The sequence below is a fragment of the Microtus pennsylvanicus genome, chromosome 7, assembly GCF_037038515.1.
Source record: "Microtus pennsylvanicus isolate mMicPen1 chromosome 7, mMicPen1.hap1, whole genome shotgun sequence".
Taxonomy (NCBI): Eukaryota; Metazoa; Chordata; class Mammalia; order Rodentia; family Cricetidae; genus Microtus; species Microtus pennsylvanicus.
In genome coordinates this window covers 7,117,460-7,136,222 of record NC_134585.1, presented here as the reverse complement: position 1 = coordinate 7,136,222, position 18,763 = coordinate 7,117,460, and the positions used below count along the sequence as shown (strand labels likewise).

At 44.9% G+C, this 18,763-nt stretch overlaps 1 protein-coding gene across 2 annotated transcripts in view; it reads right to left on the bottom strand.

The window, feature by feature from the left end:
* Dnah8 (dynein axonemal heavy chain 8) overlaps positions 1–18,763 on the bottom strand; it is a 224,162-nt gene that overhangs the window by 184,395 nt on the left and 21,004 nt on the right. For both annotated transcript variants that reach the window (XM_075978795.1, XM_075978796.1), the window contains 7 exons: positions 16,525–16,671; positions 14,054–14,251; positions 10,705–10,781; positions 7,483–7,582; positions 6,350–6,469; positions 4,786–4,921; positions 2,380–2,567 (listed from right to left, as the gene is read on the bottom strand). In XM_075978795.1, coding sequence (XP_075834910.1) covers positions 2,380–2,567; positions 4,786–4,921; positions 6,350–6,469; positions 7,483–7,582; positions 10,705–10,781; positions 14,054–14,251; positions 16,525–16,671 — 966 coding nt within the window. The remainder of the gene's footprint in view (positions 1–2,379; positions 2,568–4,785; positions 4,922–6,349; positions 6,470–7,482; positions 7,583–10,704; positions 10,782–14,053; positions 14,252–16,524; positions 16,672–18,763) is intronic.

The window sequence follows — 18,763 nt, the reverse complement described above, 5'->3', positions numbered from 1 at the left end:
TTTGAATGTAAAGACACACTGAAAAGCGCAGATTCTCTGTCATCTTCCCTGCGAGATCTAGGAAGAGTCCTATATTGACTTATTATGTTATTGATGAAAGGAAGTTAATCCTCTCTGTGCCCAAGCAAATAGAATCCTTTTTCTCATTTAATCATCAGTGGTTCCATTAATTTCTATGTATTCATCTTATAAGCCATATTTATTCAGTTCTTTATTCTTGGATTTGTATTTGGTCTTTTTCTATGACTAATGCTGATGAAAAAAAATATCTTTATATTGATATCTTCCTGCTTCCCCCAAAATATATGCCCACAGATTTCCTAGCTTGCCATTTTCACTTGCTTTTCAAAGAAACCTGACGTTACCTGCTCTGTTTCACATGGCTCTAAAGCCAGGCACTAAATTTGGATGCTCACCTTATGAGACCTGGATAGAGGTGGGCGGCCCTTGGGCTTCCCACAGGTCAGGGAACCCTGATTGCTCTTAGAGCAGATGAGGGAGGGTGACTTGATCGGGGGAGGGGGAGGGAAATGGGAGGCGGTGGCGGGAGGAGGCAGAAATCCTTAATAAATAAATAAATTAAAAAAATAAATTTCAATAGAAGTTTTATATACTTATTATTAGTTATGTGTACAGATGTATCTGTGTACGCGCATGTGCACACAAGTGCAGGTGCCTGTGGCCACCAGCAGAGGGAGTCTGATGACCTGGAGCTGGAGGTGCAGGCAGTTTTGAGCCACCCAATGTGGTCCTCTGTGAGGGCAGGATGCACTGAACACCCGAGCAGCTTCCCCTGCCCAGTGGTTCTCAAACCTCCTAACGCTGCAACCCTCTAATACAGCTCCTCATGCTATGGTGACCTCCCCCACAACCATGAAATTATTTTTGTTGCTACTGTATAACTGCAATTTTGCTACTGTTATGAATCTTAATGTAAATATCTGGTACATAGGCTATCTGATATGTGACCCTCCAAAGGGATCATGATCCACAGGTTGAGAACCACTGTCAGCCTCTTGAATATACTTAACTCTCTCTCATGCTGCTTTTGACTGTGACTTTGTTTTTGTTTCGTTTCATTTGTTTGTTTGAGATAATGTCTTACTATTTGCTCTGGCTGTCCTGAAATTCATGTAGACCAAGCTGGCCTCAAACTCACAGAGATTCTCCTGCCTCTGCCTCCCAAACGCTGGGGCTAAGACATGCGCCACCACACCTGGCTCATATTTTTAAATTTTACATTACTCATCAGTAAACTTAAATTAGAATGCTTCATTTTATCCTAAAATGTTGGAGAATCCTTTCCATTTGTGTTATTTTATAGCCACTCCTGTCTCATAACTTATATTTATTAGTACCTAGTATTAAATATATTAAATTTAATATTCTTGCTCCATAAAATTATAATTAAAGCGTTATTAAACCTGATGCTTCATCACTTAGGACCTGGAAGTCCAAGTGAGCTCTGGAACTCTCTTTCTCTTTTCCGACTCCCATCTTTATGTTGTTTGAAAGCTGGTATAAAGCTGGTATAAAGCTGGTATAAAGCTGGTATTTTACTCCATAGGAGACGGGGCTGCAGAGATGGCTCAGTGGTTCAGGGCACTCACTGCTCTTGCAGAGGATCCAGATTCTGATCCAGTACCCCTCATAAGTGACTTGCAAATGGAACCCTAGCTCCAAGGGATCTAACATCTCCTTGTGGCCTCTGTGGGTACCTGTGTGCATGCAAGCATGTTCGTGTGTATGCACATAACAACAAACAACCCAACAAATAAATACGCAAACAATGTTTTGTTTGGCTGGTTGAATTTAGGTTTTTTGAGACAGGGTCTCAGACTACGTATCTCTGGCTGTTCTGGAACTCAATTTGTAGACCAGGCTGGCCTCAAATTCAACAGAGATCCTTCTGCCCCTGCCTCCCAAGTGCTGGGATTAAAGGCTTGTGCCACCACCTCCTGGGTCTGTAAATCTTTAGGAAATGAAAATAACAGCCTACTAGGATACATTTTTCTTGCACCAAAAATCTCCTTCAAAAGTAACCAGAATGGGCTGGACAAAAAGTGCAAGCCACACCAGTATGAGGATCCGAGTTTGGATTCCCAGCAGGCACATTTAAAAGAAAAAAATGCTGGTGTGGCCATGTTCATCTGTAACCCAGTGCCGAGGAGCAGAGACAGGTGAGTCCCCAGAGCTCACTGGCCAGCCAGTCTAGCCAGTCCGTGAATGTTGAGTTCAGAGATAAGGCGGAAAGCTAAAGAGGACACTGGGGGTCAATCTCTGGTCTCCCTGTTACCCACATGCACACATACACACACTCACAAACATGCACATACAAAAAGGCAAAAAGAAATCATCAAAAGACGCTGTTCATCTTACCTGCAGATACAGTTTGTCTGCCTTCAGCTTGCTTTCCAGTTTCAGCAGCCTCTTCGCCTGTTCTGGAACATCCAGCTTCATCTTTATCATGCACTTTGTTTCCCGCACAACTTCCAAAATTTTAGGGTCAAAATTAACCAGCAACTTCCCCGTTTCCGGATGTCGCACAAACAGCGTGGCTTGCAAAGCTGCAAGTGAACCGATACTGACATTGATTTCCCTTCATCCCCTTCTGCCTCACCACGGAAGGCAGAGCGATAGTCCTGGGTCCTACAGTGCTAAGGCAGAGTCTCCCACACAGAGTCAGCCATCAAGACTCGGAGAAATGAAGACCCGGTATCTACAAAGCCATCAACTCAGATCCAGAGAGAGAAAGCGGGAAGGGTGAGTGACAGGCTGTAGGGCATGAACGGCTATACTTCGAGTGGGTTTTAGGGTGTAGCTATGGCTTATTTTTATGGATTGTAACTTAACCCTTGTTCTCCCTTCCTGTTGCTGTGATAAAATGCACTGACCAAACTAACGTTGAGGAAGAAAGGACTGACTTTCCACTCCAGCTCCCAATCCATCAAACCAAACAGGAAGCCAGCTTGCTATCCCACACAGCATTGGCTCCCACCCAGGAACTCACTTCACAGCCAAAAAACACACACAGACACAAACAAGTTTTAAAATGCAGAAAAATGTAAATAGATGCTTTTATTATGAACTGAGATTCTTTTTGGGGCCTTAGATTACTTATTTATTTTTATTTTATGTATGTGGGTATTTTGCATGCATTTGTGTTGTTACAAGGCATGGAAGAAATGCCCAGGGAGGCCAGAAGAGGGTGTCTGGAACTAGAGTAACAGATGACTGCTGTGTGCATGCTGGGACCTGAACTTGAGTCCTCTGTAAGAGCAGCCAGTGCTCTTAACCACTGTGCCATCTCTCCGGCCCCTGAGATTATTCGTTAATGTAACATGGATTACTTCTAGAGGCATAATAATGAAAAATAATTACTTCTACAGGCTTATATGTATTCACTCAAATTATGTCTTATTTCAACAAACTTTATTAACACAGAATTTCATTATAATCACAGACTCTACCAAGTCTCATGTGATCTGGTAGGATGCCACACCATTAAACTTCTAGGAAAATAAAGCATTCCTTAAAACCCTCTGAAGTTGGCTGGCACTGGCTTTTATTCATTAGATAAAATTAGTCTGAGAGAGGTTCCCTTTAAAAGATGATTTTAATTTATTTTTAAATCTGTTATTGGAAGGAGGAAACCCAGAGGACAATTTGTGGAGTCAGTTTTCTCCTTCTGTTTTTTTTATTTTTTCTTTTAAATTTATTTATTATGTACATAGTGTTCTGGGCACCAGATGTCATTACAGATGGTTGTGAGCCATCGTGTGGTTGCTGGGAATTGAACTCAGGACCTCTGGAACAGCAGTCAGTTCTCTTAACCTCTGAGCCATCTCTCCATCCCTCTCCTTCTATGTTTCAGTGAGTGCCAGGGATTGAACTAAGGTCTCCAGGCTTGTGCAGCTCATCAACACTAGCTGAGCCATCTTGCCAGCCCTTAGCAAGGTTCTCAACGGAGTCAGTTTTCCTGAGGCTCTCAGCTAAGAATTGTATCCAATATATTTGAAACCCTCTCAGAATGGGGTTAGAAATCCCATGTCCACTCAGATAAATCCCAGAACAAAACTCATTTAATAAAATCTGTCCACCTTAAGGCTGTACTGAATTTGCACAACAGAACAAAAGGACCAACAGCACCAGTAGATAGATCCGTAAGGACAGTCAGGAGGGGCCGCTCCAGGCCAGGGTGACCACCTGAGACCGGATGGATCCCTATCTGAGAAGGTCTGTGCAGCATCCATCAGAAGGAGGGCCAGGCACCACCCTGAGCACAGGTAAGTACGGCCAAGCCATACAAGGGGAAACCACCCAGAGCCATTCATTTCCCATAGCCTGGGCTAGGATGGAAAACTTTGACTTTAAACTGTTGGCTTTGCTTGGGAGCAGTTCTGGTCATTAACCCATTGCAATGAGTCTGTGGTGCCTTCTAGGGTCAAATGATGTCCTTGAGAGCAATGAACATTCCGGAAAACTTGACCTCTACCTATTGAGCCAGGGACTTTCACTAGTAGGGAGCACACCAATTAGATTATACTCCCTGCAGGGAGCCCTAGGGGTCTGCCTGATCCTACCACCCCCCCAACACCCCACCACCACCCCTGGCTTTTTCACATGAGTTCTGAAGACTAAACTCAGGCATTTACCAACTGAGCCATCTTCCCAGCCCTAAACCTAAACTTTAACGAGCCTAAGTGTTTGTAAACGGAATGCCAACCGTCAACAGAACCGTGAATTCATCTGAAACCAAGCCCCACTTGTGAGCCTTAGACGCACCGTACTGCAGCTGCGAAATCTCTTTGAACCAGGCTGTGTGGTAGACCACCTCGAATTCCACCAGCACGTACGAGATCTTGTTATACTGGCGGATGACGGCTTTACCCTCTGCGCTTGACAAGATATCTGAGTTTTTCTGGGGGGGGGGGAGGGTAGGGAGAGAAAATTATGTTTTTTAAAAAAAATTGCAGACTTTATTCCAAAAAAAAAAAATCTGCTTATCCTGACATCCAATAGTCACGGCAGCCTTTTAGATGCCGTAGAGTGAAAGGCAATGAGGAAGGCCATGGGAGCTGGAGAGGGGTGTTACCCTGGAAAGAAAGGACTGAAGAAGAATCCTGGCAGCCCACAACCAGCCAGAGGCAGCAGCGATCTCCATCTCCAGTGTCTCCTCCCTCCCCTGGACAAGGTACAACCCTCCTACCACAGCAATTCAGACTCTTGTTAGGGTTTAAATGTCTTTTAGGATTTTTTTTTAAGATTTATTTATTTATTATGTACACAGTATTGTCAGTATTCTGTCTGCATGTGTGCCTGCAGGCCAGAAGAGGACACCAGATCTCCTTACAGATGGTTGTGAGCCACCATGTGGTTGCTGGGAATTGAACTCAGGACCTTTAGAAGAGCAGGCAGTACTCTTAACCACTGAGCCATTTCTCCAGCTCCTTAAGATTTTTTTTTAAAAACTGTTTCTTAGGTGTCTGTGTGAGGACACATGCACATGCATGTAGGTACATACAGAGACCAGAAGAGGGCATCAGAGTCCTTGGAGCTGGAATTACAGGCAATTATGAGCCACCCAGCATGGGGGCTGGAAACTAAACTTGGGTCTTTTGCAAAAATAGTATCTCTCCACTCTCAGTTTAAATATTTGCAAATACGCAGACTAATGAAGCAAGGCAACAGCAGGAGTTGCACATGCAGTAATGCCCGGAAACAAAATTACTTGAAGGATGTGGTCCTGCGGTTATTTTGTTCTCTATTCAGACATAAAATATAATATTAAACAGACCAGACTCTATTCGGGTACTCTCTTAAACAAATAAAAACAAAACGACAAAGAAAAGACCAAGTGGCGTTCCCAGAATGCTGGCAGGATCTACAAGGACTCTGCGCTTCAGAAATCAGATAATCTTATTCTGCATATACTGCAGTGTCCTGCCTGGGGCTCGGTTCTTCAAAGAGGAATGCACTCGGCATCCCATCTCGGCTTTCATTAAATATACATCAACACCTATCCATCCGTACATGCAAATAAGAGTCAGGACACAGCTTACACCCTGCGTTTTTAAAAACAATTATTTTTAAGAGCCTTTATAAAGTGTCTTTAGTTATTAAAAGACATAAGATTTGCCAACTATAATTGAACTGGTTGGTCCGCTGAACATGACAAGATTGACTTCGTCCCTCTCTGGCATGTTTATAAGCTAATTTTTTTTTTCTCGGTAAAAGCATTGGTCCTGACTACTTGGTTGGCATCAATATTTGAGGGCAGGATGAATTTGTAATGTAATTTCGTTTCTACACCACCATGATTCACATAGAAACTGTATGATTGGCTTACAAAGAAATAGTTGATGGGCTCATTTATCCGGCGGTAGAGCTGCCTCACCCACAAAATTTTTCCTGCTATGGGGGGCATGTTGCGAGCGAGAGGGGGGTCATCTTTCTGAGAATGATAGAGCTGTAATTAAAAAAACATAATGTTAATGTTTGAATTCAACACAGTGGAGAAGGCAACGAAATTTACAGCTACATTTGAATAGGTGGTTTCACCATGATTCACAGGTTGGGTGCCCAAGAGTTAGTCAATAAATATGCAAATGAGCTTCAGAACCAATGATCTGAGGCTTGGAAACAATCACGTCTCACTGAGTGGCCTAAGCTGGCTGCCAGCAAGCCGCAGGAGCCACCTGCCCTCACCTCAGCATGGGGGTGACAGGGGCATGCCACAGCTTTTAGTATCTGGGTGCTGGGGATCCGAACTCAGGTCCTCCGGCTTGTACAGCAAGCTCTTTACTTAAGGGGCTGTCACCCCAGCCCCTTACCTCATTTGGAAGGTCTGACTACCCCAATGGTTGTGCTGTTTGGAAAAGTTGTGCAATCTTTTGGAGGGGGAAATAAACTGAAAGGGGGTGGAACCCTGTAAGTTATACCCACTGATCCGGTCTGGCTGGCAGCCATGTGAATAGCCTCAGGTCTACACTCCATGTGAATAGCCACACAGAGCCACTCCACCACCGCAGGCTGAAACACAATCCAGCATGAATCTTCCCCCCTGTAAATACTTTGCACAGAATCTCGGTGACAGGAGTGCAGACAAAGTTAACAAGCATGTATTCTTTTCTATCCTCCTCTGATGTTTCAAGGCGAGATCCCTAAGACAATACTCGTAGCTACATTGTATCTGGTATAGTCCAGCACCTGCATTTCTCTGTGCAAAAACAAACAAACAAAAAAAAAAAACCCTGACCTAACTGGGCTCTGCTATATAATCTCGGGAAGACTGGAACAAAAGCACACTTTATAACAGCAAACAGGGGTGGACCTGACAGTCCCAGGATTTACCACGGAGACCCTCACACTCAGAGGGGAGCCTCCGGGAGGAATGTGCTGAACACCCTGGCAACAGTGAAGGTTTTCAGAGCCTCCCTCCCCATACTAACCCATTCTTCGGTGGATATGCAGGATACTTACCTTCTTGGTAGCTTCAAGTTCAGCCACATAACACTGAAGAATCCGCTCAATTGTGTGATTGATTTCCAGTTGAAGGCAGGGAATGTTCAGCTTCTGAAACCTAAAAGTAATTGAAACTGAGTAATTAAAAGGGAAATGAGAAACGTATTACAGAATGGCTGGGGTACTAAATATCTGCTCAATCATTTGATAAACGTCTATTCCATGCCCCGTGCATTTTTCTAGATATGTAACAGCCAACAAGGCAGGCACACTCAGCTTTCCTGGGCCCTGCAGCCACCACTTAGAAAGGCAGATACTGCAATAATGGGCTGTCAGTCAATATCACACATCTACTCAGAGACTAAATGACGCCTGGGAGGAACCAGGACCACACTGTTCTGATAACAGAATGAACTGACCAATAGCCTATTACAGGTAGAGAGGGCAACGGGAGACAAACAGGGGCGGGGAGGTCACCATTAAAATGCTACCCGAGCTGTCACTTGTCAGAATCATTTCATGCCTGCTTTGAATCCTGTGGTCGTCTCCTGGGAGATCATTGCTATCACAGAGATGCGGAACTATGGCAAAGCCACCAGAAAATCAGATGCCCTGACTCACAGGAAAGAATTTATAAAGGGGCCTCTGACGTGGGTCTTGTCTCTTATCTCTGTGTGTATGGATGTGGTGTGTGTGTGTGTCTGCATGTATGCATGTCTCTGTCTGTCTGTTTCTGTCTCATTCATGTATGCAAACACACACACACACACACACACACACACACACGGCCTCTGGTCCAACTTCTCTCTCTAGTCTTGACTTCCGCCATCCATGGGAAGCACTGCCAATGGGAACAGAGGAGAAACAAGACTGGGGAGCATATTTCAAGTGCTCTTGCCATAAACAGCCTGGGGACGGGGTAACTATCCGAGATGAAGGACGTTACTTTCTCGACTGTGTTGACCATGTTTCCTGTGTACATCAACCAATCAAATATATCTGTTCTAGTTTGCTTCTCTTGCTGAGGTAAACACCACAACAAATTTGGGAAGGAAAGGGTTGATGTCAGCTTGCAGCTCCCAGGTCCCGATCCATCACGGAGGGAAGCAGGGGTAGGAACTCAAGGAAGGAACATGGAGGCAGGAACTGAAGCAGGAGCTAGCTTCTTCCAGACTCCCAGCAGCTACCTTTCCTACACAACCCAGACCCATCCACCTAGCAATGGTGCCACCACAGGGGGCTAAGCCTGCCCACATCAATTCGCAATTAAGAAAAATGCCCCCCAACACATGGCCACGGGTCAGTCTGACAGAGGCTGTTCCTCAGCTGAGGCTCCCTCTTGACCTTGTTTCAAGTTGACAGCTGAAGTTAACTGTGACAATATGCAATCGTGTTCTTTGGAAATTCTTTCTCCAAGTAAAATTAAACATTAGTTATTCCCTCTCCAATAATAACTATGAAATTAAAATGAAGGATATTACATGGCTGGGGCTAGGAAGCCATGTGAGACTTTCTTATGAAAGACTTTGTTATTATTTCTGAATTCAGAGGAGCATCCAGTACACACCTGTCCTCCCAGCACCTGGGAGAGGGAGGCAGGAGGAGCAGGAAATTAAAGGTCTTCCTTGGTCACAGAGCAAACCTGAGGCCGGCCTGGACTATAGTTGAGCTTGTTTCAGGAAAAAAAAATCTAAAATGGTATGAAAAATAATGCTCTGTATTCCAAAAATCTAATTAGTGGTAATGACAAGTTAATGCTTATAGCTTTTAAGGTTTATAAAGAAGAGGTTTTTAATTTGAAATTGTGGGCAGGTTTTTTTTTGGCGTGTATGTGCGTTCATGTGTGTGCAGATGTGTGTGCAATTATATGTGTACAGTTACAGTATGTGTGGGTGCAGGTGCATGTGTACAGATGTGTGTGTGCAGGTACATGTATGTGTGAGTTCATATGTGAGTGCAGGTGCGTGTGTACAGATGTGTGTGTGCAGGTACATGTATGTGTGAGTTCATATGTGAGTGAAGCTGCATGTGTTCAGATGTGTGTGTGTGCAGGTACACATATGTGTGAGTTCATATGTGAGTGCAGGTGCGTGTGTACAGATGTGTGTGTGTGCAGGTACATGTATGTGTGAGTTCATATGTGAGTGCAGGTGCGTGTGTACAGATGTGTGTGTGTGCAGGTACACGTATGTGTGAGTTCATATGTGAGTGAAGCTGCATGTGTACAGATGTGTGTGTGTGCAGGTACATGTATGTGTGAGTTCATATGTGAGTGCAGGTGCGTGTGTACAGATGTGTGTGTGTGCAGGTACATGTATGTGTGAGTTCATATGTGAGTGCAGGTGCGTGTGTACAGATGTGTGTGTGCAGGTACATGTATGTATGAGTTCATATGTGAGTGCAGGTGCGTGTGTACAGATGTGTGTGTGTGCAGGTACATGTATGTATGAGTTCATATGTGAGTGCAGGTGCGTGTGTACAGATGTGTGTGTGTGTGCAGGTACATGTATGTGTGAGTTCATATGTGAGTGCAGGTGCATGTGTACAGATGTGTGTGTGTGCAGGTACACATATGTGTGAGTTCATATGTGAGTGCAGGTGCATGTGTACAGATGTGTGTGTGTGTGCAGGTACATGTATGTATGAGTTCATATGTGAGTGCAGGTGCGTGTGTACAGATGTGTGTGCAGGGACATGTATGTATGAGTTCATATGTGAGTGTAGGTGCGTGTGTACAGATGTGTGTGCAGGGACATGTATGTATGAGTTCATATGTGAGTGCAGGTGCGTGTGTACAGATGTGTGTGCAGGGACATGTATGTATGAGTTCAAATGTGGGTGCAGGTGCGTGTGTACAGATGTGTGTGTGTGCAGGTATACATGTGCATGTGTATGCATGCATGGAGCCCAGGGTACAACCCCAGGGGTCATTCCTCAGGTACATCCGCCCTTATCTCTTTTTTGAGACAGGGCCTCTTACTGGCCTTGAACTGACTGATTCAGCTAAACTGGATGGTCACCGAGCCCCAGGGATCCTCTTGCCTTTGCCTCCTCAGGAATGATGGGCTACAAACATGCCCTACCACGCCCGGTTTCCTTCTTGCTTTCTCCTCTTTTTATGTGGGTTCTGGGAATTGAACTCAGGTCCTCCCCCATCACAAAGCAAGCACTTAACCACCTGAGCTGTCAGAAACTGTGCCTTCCGAGGACCCAACCTCCTTCCGCCTCTGTAATAAATACCTCTGAAGCAGCTGCAGCGCCTGCTGGGAAGACAAGATCTTTCCAAAGGTACTGTTCATAAACGCCTGTATCTGTATCTAAAATAAAAGGGCGACGTTCAAGTTATGTCTACACAAAGGAGGTTAGTTTTGTTTGATAGTTAACAACATTTCTATAGACTCAGACACATCTACCTCCTAAGTTCCTAGTGATGTACAAGGTCCCTGTGATGGCCACATGCCACACGGCTACCGAATGTCACCACTTAGAAGTGAGATGTAGGTAAATATAGAATGCACACTGCATGGCAAAGACTCAGTACCCCTCCCCCAACACAGATTATATAAAATACTTCCTTCGTGAGTCAGACATTAATGGCATGTAAAAATTATGACACTCTGAATAGCTTGGAGCAGCCACAGAATATTAAGGCTAAACTCACCTTCTTTTTAGTCTATCCCTGTGGCTGCCTGGAAAATGAAAGGACCTTGTGTGGTTTGCATTGGCAGCTTGTGGTTGGATATTCTGATCGAGGCAGTATATAAAGGTGTGAGGGCCCCCAGCTAAATGTTTTCCCTTGGGAAGTTTGTCATTTCCAAGCCTGGGTCAGATGTGAGCTGCCACACTACCGCCCTAGGAAACCTGGCTGCTGTGGCCCGGTGGGAACAGGAGGCAGAAGATGATTCTCCAAGACTCCCACCATCCCCAGCAACGGGCTTCAAGCTCTTGGCCCTGAGAGGTGGAACTAAACCGGCTCCTTGCAGATGCATTTTCCATGTGGAAGGTATTGGTATCGGTGGTCAAATGGGTCACACTCACAAGGCAGTCAGACACTGGCAAGGGAAGTTCAAACACTGACACTACAATCAAGTTATCTATTAATAGCTACCAAAGGGCTTATATGAGCCGGGTTTGACGGCACACACCTGTAATCCTAGCATGCAGGAGACAGAAGCAGGAAACCTGCAAAAGCTGAAGTCAGCCTGTACTATGTACGGAGATCCCGTCTCAAAAATACTGAAGGGCTGGGATGTAGCTCAGTGGTACAGTGCCTGCCGAGCTGGGACCAATCACCAGTCCTCAAAACAGGAAATCATATGGACACTAACTTTATTGAAAGCTAGAATTTACTCTTTTCATAATATATAAGCTTCATTAATAAATCATAAAGTTCTCAGAGAACAAAAATTTTAATTCCTGCTGCCATGAATATTTAACTCCCAGTGTATTTTGGAAGTAAACTCCATCCAACTCAACTAGCCAAAATGAAAAGCAATAATGGGAATACATCTTGATATCAGAATCTAATTTTCAAAAAATAAAAAAACGAAAGGGAAGCAAAAAACTAAGCTAACTTTTCAGGCCTGATGATGTGGGGCTATAATCTCAGCTCCTCTGCAGGCTAATGGAGAAAGAGCACAAGTTCAAGGCCTATCTTGACTATCGGAGAGATAGTAAGACTGGTAACGTTTTAGGAACTGTCTTATTAATACAGAAAATTACATGTAATAAAATTTAAAAGATTTTTTAAGATGAGACAAAAATCTTATTTTTCCTTCACTTTCAAATAAAAAAAAAAACTTAGTTTCAGAAATTGGAAAGGGAGGCCAGTGAGAAAACTCACGAGGTAAAGGAATTTATACCAATGTTTAACATATCCTTTGGATGTTTGGTTATCGTGTATGTCTCTCATTGGGTATCTCATTTCTCACAAGGCAAAAAAGCTGAAAGGCTGGAAAAATATAATGAGTGAAACACACGGGTTGCAAACATGAAGACATAAGTTCAGATTCCGTGGTGGTCTGCATAAAAATGCTCCCTATAGACTCACAGGGAGTGGCATTATTGGAGTGCGTCACTGGGGGTGGGCACTAAAGTTTTAGAGGCTCAAGCCAGGCCCACTGTCACACTCTCTTCCTGCTGCCTGTGAATGCAGCCGTAGAACTCTAGGCTTCTTCTCTAGCACCATGTCTGCCTGCCCACTGCCATGCTTCCCACCATAACAATAATGAACGAAGCCTTTGAACCTATAAGCCCTGGTTAAATATTTTCCTTTATTAGAGTAACCATGGTCAGCCAGGCAGTGGTGGTGTATGCCTTTAATCCCAGCAATTGGGAGGCAGAGGCAGGTGGATCTCTGTGAGTTTGAGGCCAGCCTGGTCTACAGAGCGAGTTCCAAGACAAGTTCCAAAGCTACACAGAGAAACCCTGCCTTGAAAAACCAAAGGGAAAAAAAAAAGTAACTGTGGTCATGGTGTCTCTTCACAGCAATAGAACCCTAAGAGAGACAGATCCCCAGAGCCTACATAAAAAGCAAGGAATGATACTGTATACCTGCAATCTCAGGAATAACCCAAGATCACAGCAACAAGTGGGCCAGCTAGCCTGGTCTACATGGTGAAGTTCCAGGCTAATGGCAGGTCCTACCTCAAATCAAAGGTAAAAGACACCTGAGGTTGTCCCCTGGACTCCACACTTTGCACATTACATACATACATACACATGACCCCACAAACCCGTGTGTGTGTGTGTGTGTGTGTGTGTGTTCACATACACATAAAAGTGAAAAACGTTTTGTAGGTTACTTTAAAAATCATTCACCCTGCACATTTTTAAAGCAACTTGGAATGGGAATATAATAAACAGTGAATATGTGTGGGTAGAGAGACAGCTCAGCAGTTAAGAGCACTCACTGGCTGCTATTCCAGAGGACCTGGGTTCTATTCCCAGCACCCACATGTGTTGGGGATCCCTGCCATTAAGGTCACAGTCCACCATGCTGGATATTTCTCTGAGCTCAGCACAAAATGGAGCCCCTTTCTCAGCGGGGCTTCCTCTTCTCTGCCTGACCTTATTTGGAGGATGACCCTGCACAAAGCCCCCTACAAACGCTGCTCTTTCCTCCCGCCCATATGCTAATTAGGTGCTGTGATATGACCAATCAGCTCTTCCAGACAGTGACCTAGGAACCCTTATATACTTTACCCCTGGAGCAATGAAACGAGCTGTCTCTCTGAATTCTTTCTGTCATACTCACAGCCATCAGGCCCTGCTCACCGCTTCTGCTCCCTTCACCCTCAGGGCCAGCGGCCAACAACCCGGAGGAAAAGGAGACACCCACACATAGCAGCTCAGTCTACTCTAACTCCAGTTCCAGGGAATCTGATACCCTCTTTTGAGGGCACCGGGCACACATGTGATATACAGAAATGCATGTGAACAAAACAACACAAATGAAAGGAAATAAAATTTTTGAAAAGAGTAAACACATGAGCATTGCTCTCCATGTGGGTATTTGCACTAACAGTACCGAGAGGCACCACCAGTGATGCTTCCGTTTCTCTCAGTGCAAACTCGTGTAACTACTTACCTCTAAAGCATTGATTTTCGACATAAAATCTGAGAAATCTGTGTCAAATTCTGTTCTTCGTGGATCCAGGATGTCATACTGGTTTTTCTTAATCCCTTGATAGATGTTTTTGAATTTTATCGCCATGATATCTATTCCTTCGATTGTAGAGTTGCTCAGGGCTGTGTACGTCTGCACAATGGTTATCATTTCTGTAATCTTCAAATGGAAATGCCAGATGGTTAGAACTGGGCTTCTGGGCTGAGTGCATCTGCACAATGGTTATCATTTCTGTAATCTTCACATGGAAATGCTAGATGGTTAGAACTGGGCTTCTAGGCTGAGTGCGTTTGCACAATGGTTATCATTTCTGTAATCTTCACATGGAAATGCTAAATGGTTAGAACTGGGCTTCTGGGCCCCTTTCTCTGGCATAGGCTTTTTAATGGATCATTGACTTAAAAACAAACAAACAAAAAATGCTGCTATCCTGTACCTGTATCCCAACACTTGAAAGGATATGGCGGGAGGAGGAATTTGACTGCATCCTCAGCAAATAGTGAATCTGAGCAAATCTGAGCAAATCTCCGTGTGTGCGACAAGCTGGGAAGGCTAGAAATCCACGAGACCTGAGTGCAGTTTATAGAACCCACATGGTGGTTCACAACCATTTAAGATTCCAGTTCTTGGGGAATCTGGCAGCTTCCTCTGACCTCTGAGGGCACCAGGCATGCACAGGGTACACACACACACGGTACACATGCATATAAGCAAAACACTCATCCAGGGAAAGCAACCTAAAACAATAAACCCTCATATCTACAAATTATGCAGTTCTTTGCCTTGTGTGATTCCTGCTCTGAATCCCTGCTTTCAGTAATACAGCTCAGAACTCTCCGTGGAGAGATTATTTTTGTCCAATGGCAGGAAAGGAAATGTGCCTCTCCTCAGCATGTCCTCCAAATACTGCGTCCCATGAAAACAATACTACTGGTTCTTTGACACGACAGATTCTTGTGGATTCTCACTACACCACACAGACAGTCCTTGTGCGCCTCACCCAGACGCGGCCTTGTCAGGGTGACAACTAGTCTCACCGTACTTTTTCCATAAGCCATTGTCTCAGAGATGCAACCACCTGAAATGTACAGTATGTTACAGGAGCTGTATAAATATGAGAAATGACTGGACTGGCTGCTAATATCGAAATTCTACACATGCCTACTGTGTGAAGCAAAAGCCGAGACAGGAAGTCAACATGACTAACCTGATGTTATTCTGACCTCTAAGACACTGACTCTCCCCTACCACCCAGCTACAATAGCCAGAAAGTGGGGCATGATAAGAAAAAACTATACAGTATGTGTCTTCATGTGCTTAGCTTAATTCATTTTATCTTCAGTTACATCTATTTCTCTGTATAATCATAGGATTTAATTTATTTTTTAATTATATATATATATGTGTGTGTGGATGTGTGTGTGACTGCAATTTCCCCCAAAGGCCATAAGAGGGCATGAGACCCCATAGAGCTGGAGCTACAAGAAGTTATGAGGGCTGGTTATAGCAAGAACAGTGTGTGCCCTTAACCTGAGGTATCCCTCCAGGCCCTCTGACTTCTTTTTTTAGCAGGGTCTCTCATTGAACCTGGAGCTCCACTGGTTGGCTGGCCACTGAGCTCCAGGAATCCACCTCTCTCTACCCACCAGCACTGGAGTTGGAGGCAAGCACCACCATGCATAACCATTTACAGGGCTGCTGGGTATCCTCACCCAGGCCCTTACAGGGCTCTGAAAGCACATCACCAGAACCATCTCTCCAGTCCCTGTGTAGATCCCCAGAATGACTGACACCTGGGAACCCTTAGTGTGGGTTCCCAATAGCCTTCTAAGGAACACCATTCCTCCTCAGGCCTAAATAACTAAAGTCAGAGGTGAGGGGTTTCCAGCAGCTGTCTTCCCAGCAAAGGCTCCCTATACACACCGGTCCCATATACACCGTTCCCATTCACACCATTCCCATACACACGGTTCCCATTCACACCGTTCCCATTCACACCATTCCCATTCACACCATTCCCATTTACACCGTTCCCATACACACCATTCAGAACTACATGGTGCATATTGGTCCTGAAAGACTGGTGTCTACACATTCAGATCCTGCACATTTCCAGGGCTTGCCAACTGCACATATTTTCTCGGCTTAATATTGTGGTCAAAGGCACAGCCTTCAAGTTCAGGACCTATCTGTGTAAGAAGAATTGAGGTCTTGGGAGAGGTGAAAGCTCACAATAGCCTTTGGCTGGCACAAGGCACTACTAGCTAGAGATGGGGGGGGGGAGGGGAGATAGGTTCAAACAAATGCAGTGGACAAGTTGGATCAATGCCAGGAAGAGACCCGAAACAATGATCCTCAGCCACACTGCCTGAAACCCCAAAACCCCAGCCCCGTGCTGTGGGAGTGGGGTCCTGTGACTGCAGAAGGCTTACCTTCTCCAGCCTCTTACAGAAGGCTTCAAATTTCCCAAATATATACATCTCTGAAACCTCGAAAGACTTCTCCCCTGAGGACTCTAAAATCTGCTTCCTTGTCTTGTGAAAGGATGCCTGATACTCCTTGAAGAGAAAAATGCAGTCCTACAAGAGAATTGGAAAGCGAGAGAGAGAAAAAGCGTGAGTTCGAGACCAGCCTGGTCTACAGAGCTAGTTCCAGGACAGGCTCCAAAACCACAGAGAAACCCTGTCTCGAAAAAAAAAAAAAAAGCGTGAGGTGGTGGCTAACAGGTTGGTGCCAGCCTGGGCCATCAGCCCCGCAGACAAAGGCTGGCACTGTTAGCAGAAGAGGGCAGATGTTCTCATTCTCCGCCTGGAGAGCAAAGCCTATAGACAACCACATCGCATTTTAAATGCTTCGTTTTAATTTTAAACTTTGTTATTTAAAAAAAAAGGTTGCAAGTTAAAAAACAAAAGAAAAAAATCACACACCAAAATTATCCAGACTCAAAGACTATATACAACGCAACGAAGTTCTAAACAATTAGAGGAGTCGTTCAAAAAAAAAAAATACAGGTTTTTGGAGACACAGTCTACCCTCATCACTCCTTTTCCACTATTTCCTCTTAACTCACCCTGCACTAAAGCATGTCATTAGGTTTTATTCTTTTTTTTTTTTTTTAAATTTTTCGAGACAGGATTTCTCCGTAGCTTTTTGGTTCCTGTCCTGGAACTAGCTCTTGTAGACCAGGCTGGCCTTGAACTCACAGAGATCCGCCTGCCTCTGCCTCCGGAGTGCTGGGATTAAAGGCGTGCGCCACCACCGCCCTGCAGGTTTTATTCTTTCACAGCTAATTAAGTGAAAGGCTCGTGCGGGTGAACAGCCTTCTGATTCTTTGTATTGATACTCATGGGCACATGCCCCTCTCGACGCGGGCCACAGCAGCTTGTCTGTGCACTGGGCAGCGGTCAGTGGGGAGCTGCAGCAGGACCAGAATGCTGAGGGAAGAGTCTGGATGCTCAGCTCTACAGGGGACAACCTTAGCTCTGTGAGTTCGAGGCCAGCCTGGTCTACAAAGCAAATTCCAGGACAGCTGGGTCTGTTACACAGAGAAACTCTGTCTTGAAAAATCAAAAGAAAAGGAAATAGATCATGCCAGTAAAGATTCAGGCATCGAAGAGGTGGGGAAGCTCCAGGCCCCACCCCTTAGAAGAGCAACTGACAGTTTATAGGGGGACAGGGATTCGTTGTTTGAGAAGGGTGTGGCCACAAGTAGGGATCTCGAGCTACTGGGAGACCCACACCACACACCCCCACATGGGCTGCACTGACTGAACTCGGGAGAGTCACAAACAAAAACAAAACACAGGAAGTTGGGAGGAGACATGCTGGAGGGAATAGAGAGGAGGTTGGAGGGGAAAATGGGGGGTGAGCAGATGCCGTCTTATTTCCTTACAAACATGTATAAAATTCTCAGGAAACATAAGAAAAAGAAAAAAATCATAAGAATCCCCCAGAGGCTTGGAAATTTTCTCTGACGATATCGGTATTCAGCTGGCATCCATATTTGTAGCAGCATGCTAGTTTTTGTTGTTTATGACTGTCTCTCACTACATAGCCCAGTGGTCTGCCTGACCCGGCCTCCTGGGTGTTCCAGGCATGCATCCCCACGTGGTCAGCACCTGCATTTGATACATCCGTGAACACACAACATGAGGACTTTGCATTGATAACTTGTTTTCTTAAGGCAAGGTCTTACTACATAGCCCTGGTTGACCTAGACTAACTTGCTATGTAGACCAGGTTGGCCTCGAATTCACAGAAATCCATCTGCCTCTGCCTCCTGAATGCTGGGATTAAAGGTATGCACCCCGTTTCTCAGCTAATTTTATTTTTTAAATACACACACAGCAAAGTTTCTCGGTGTGGTGCTTTGACTAAGAATGGCCCCTGAAAGACTTAACATCTGAATGCTTAGGGGGGGCGCATTAGGAGGTGTGGTCTTGTTGGAGTGGGCGTGGCTTTGTTGGAGTAGGTGCATCAGTTGGCTTTAAGGTCTCAGAAGCTCTAGTTCTCTTCCTGCTGCCTGCTGATTCGCGTGTAGAATCCCTAGCTCCTTCTCCAGCACCGTGTCTGTCTGCAAGCCACCATGCTTCCCGCCATGACAATAATGGACTAGACACTGAACCTGTAAGTCAGCCCCAATAAATGTTCTCCTTTACCAGAGTCACCACG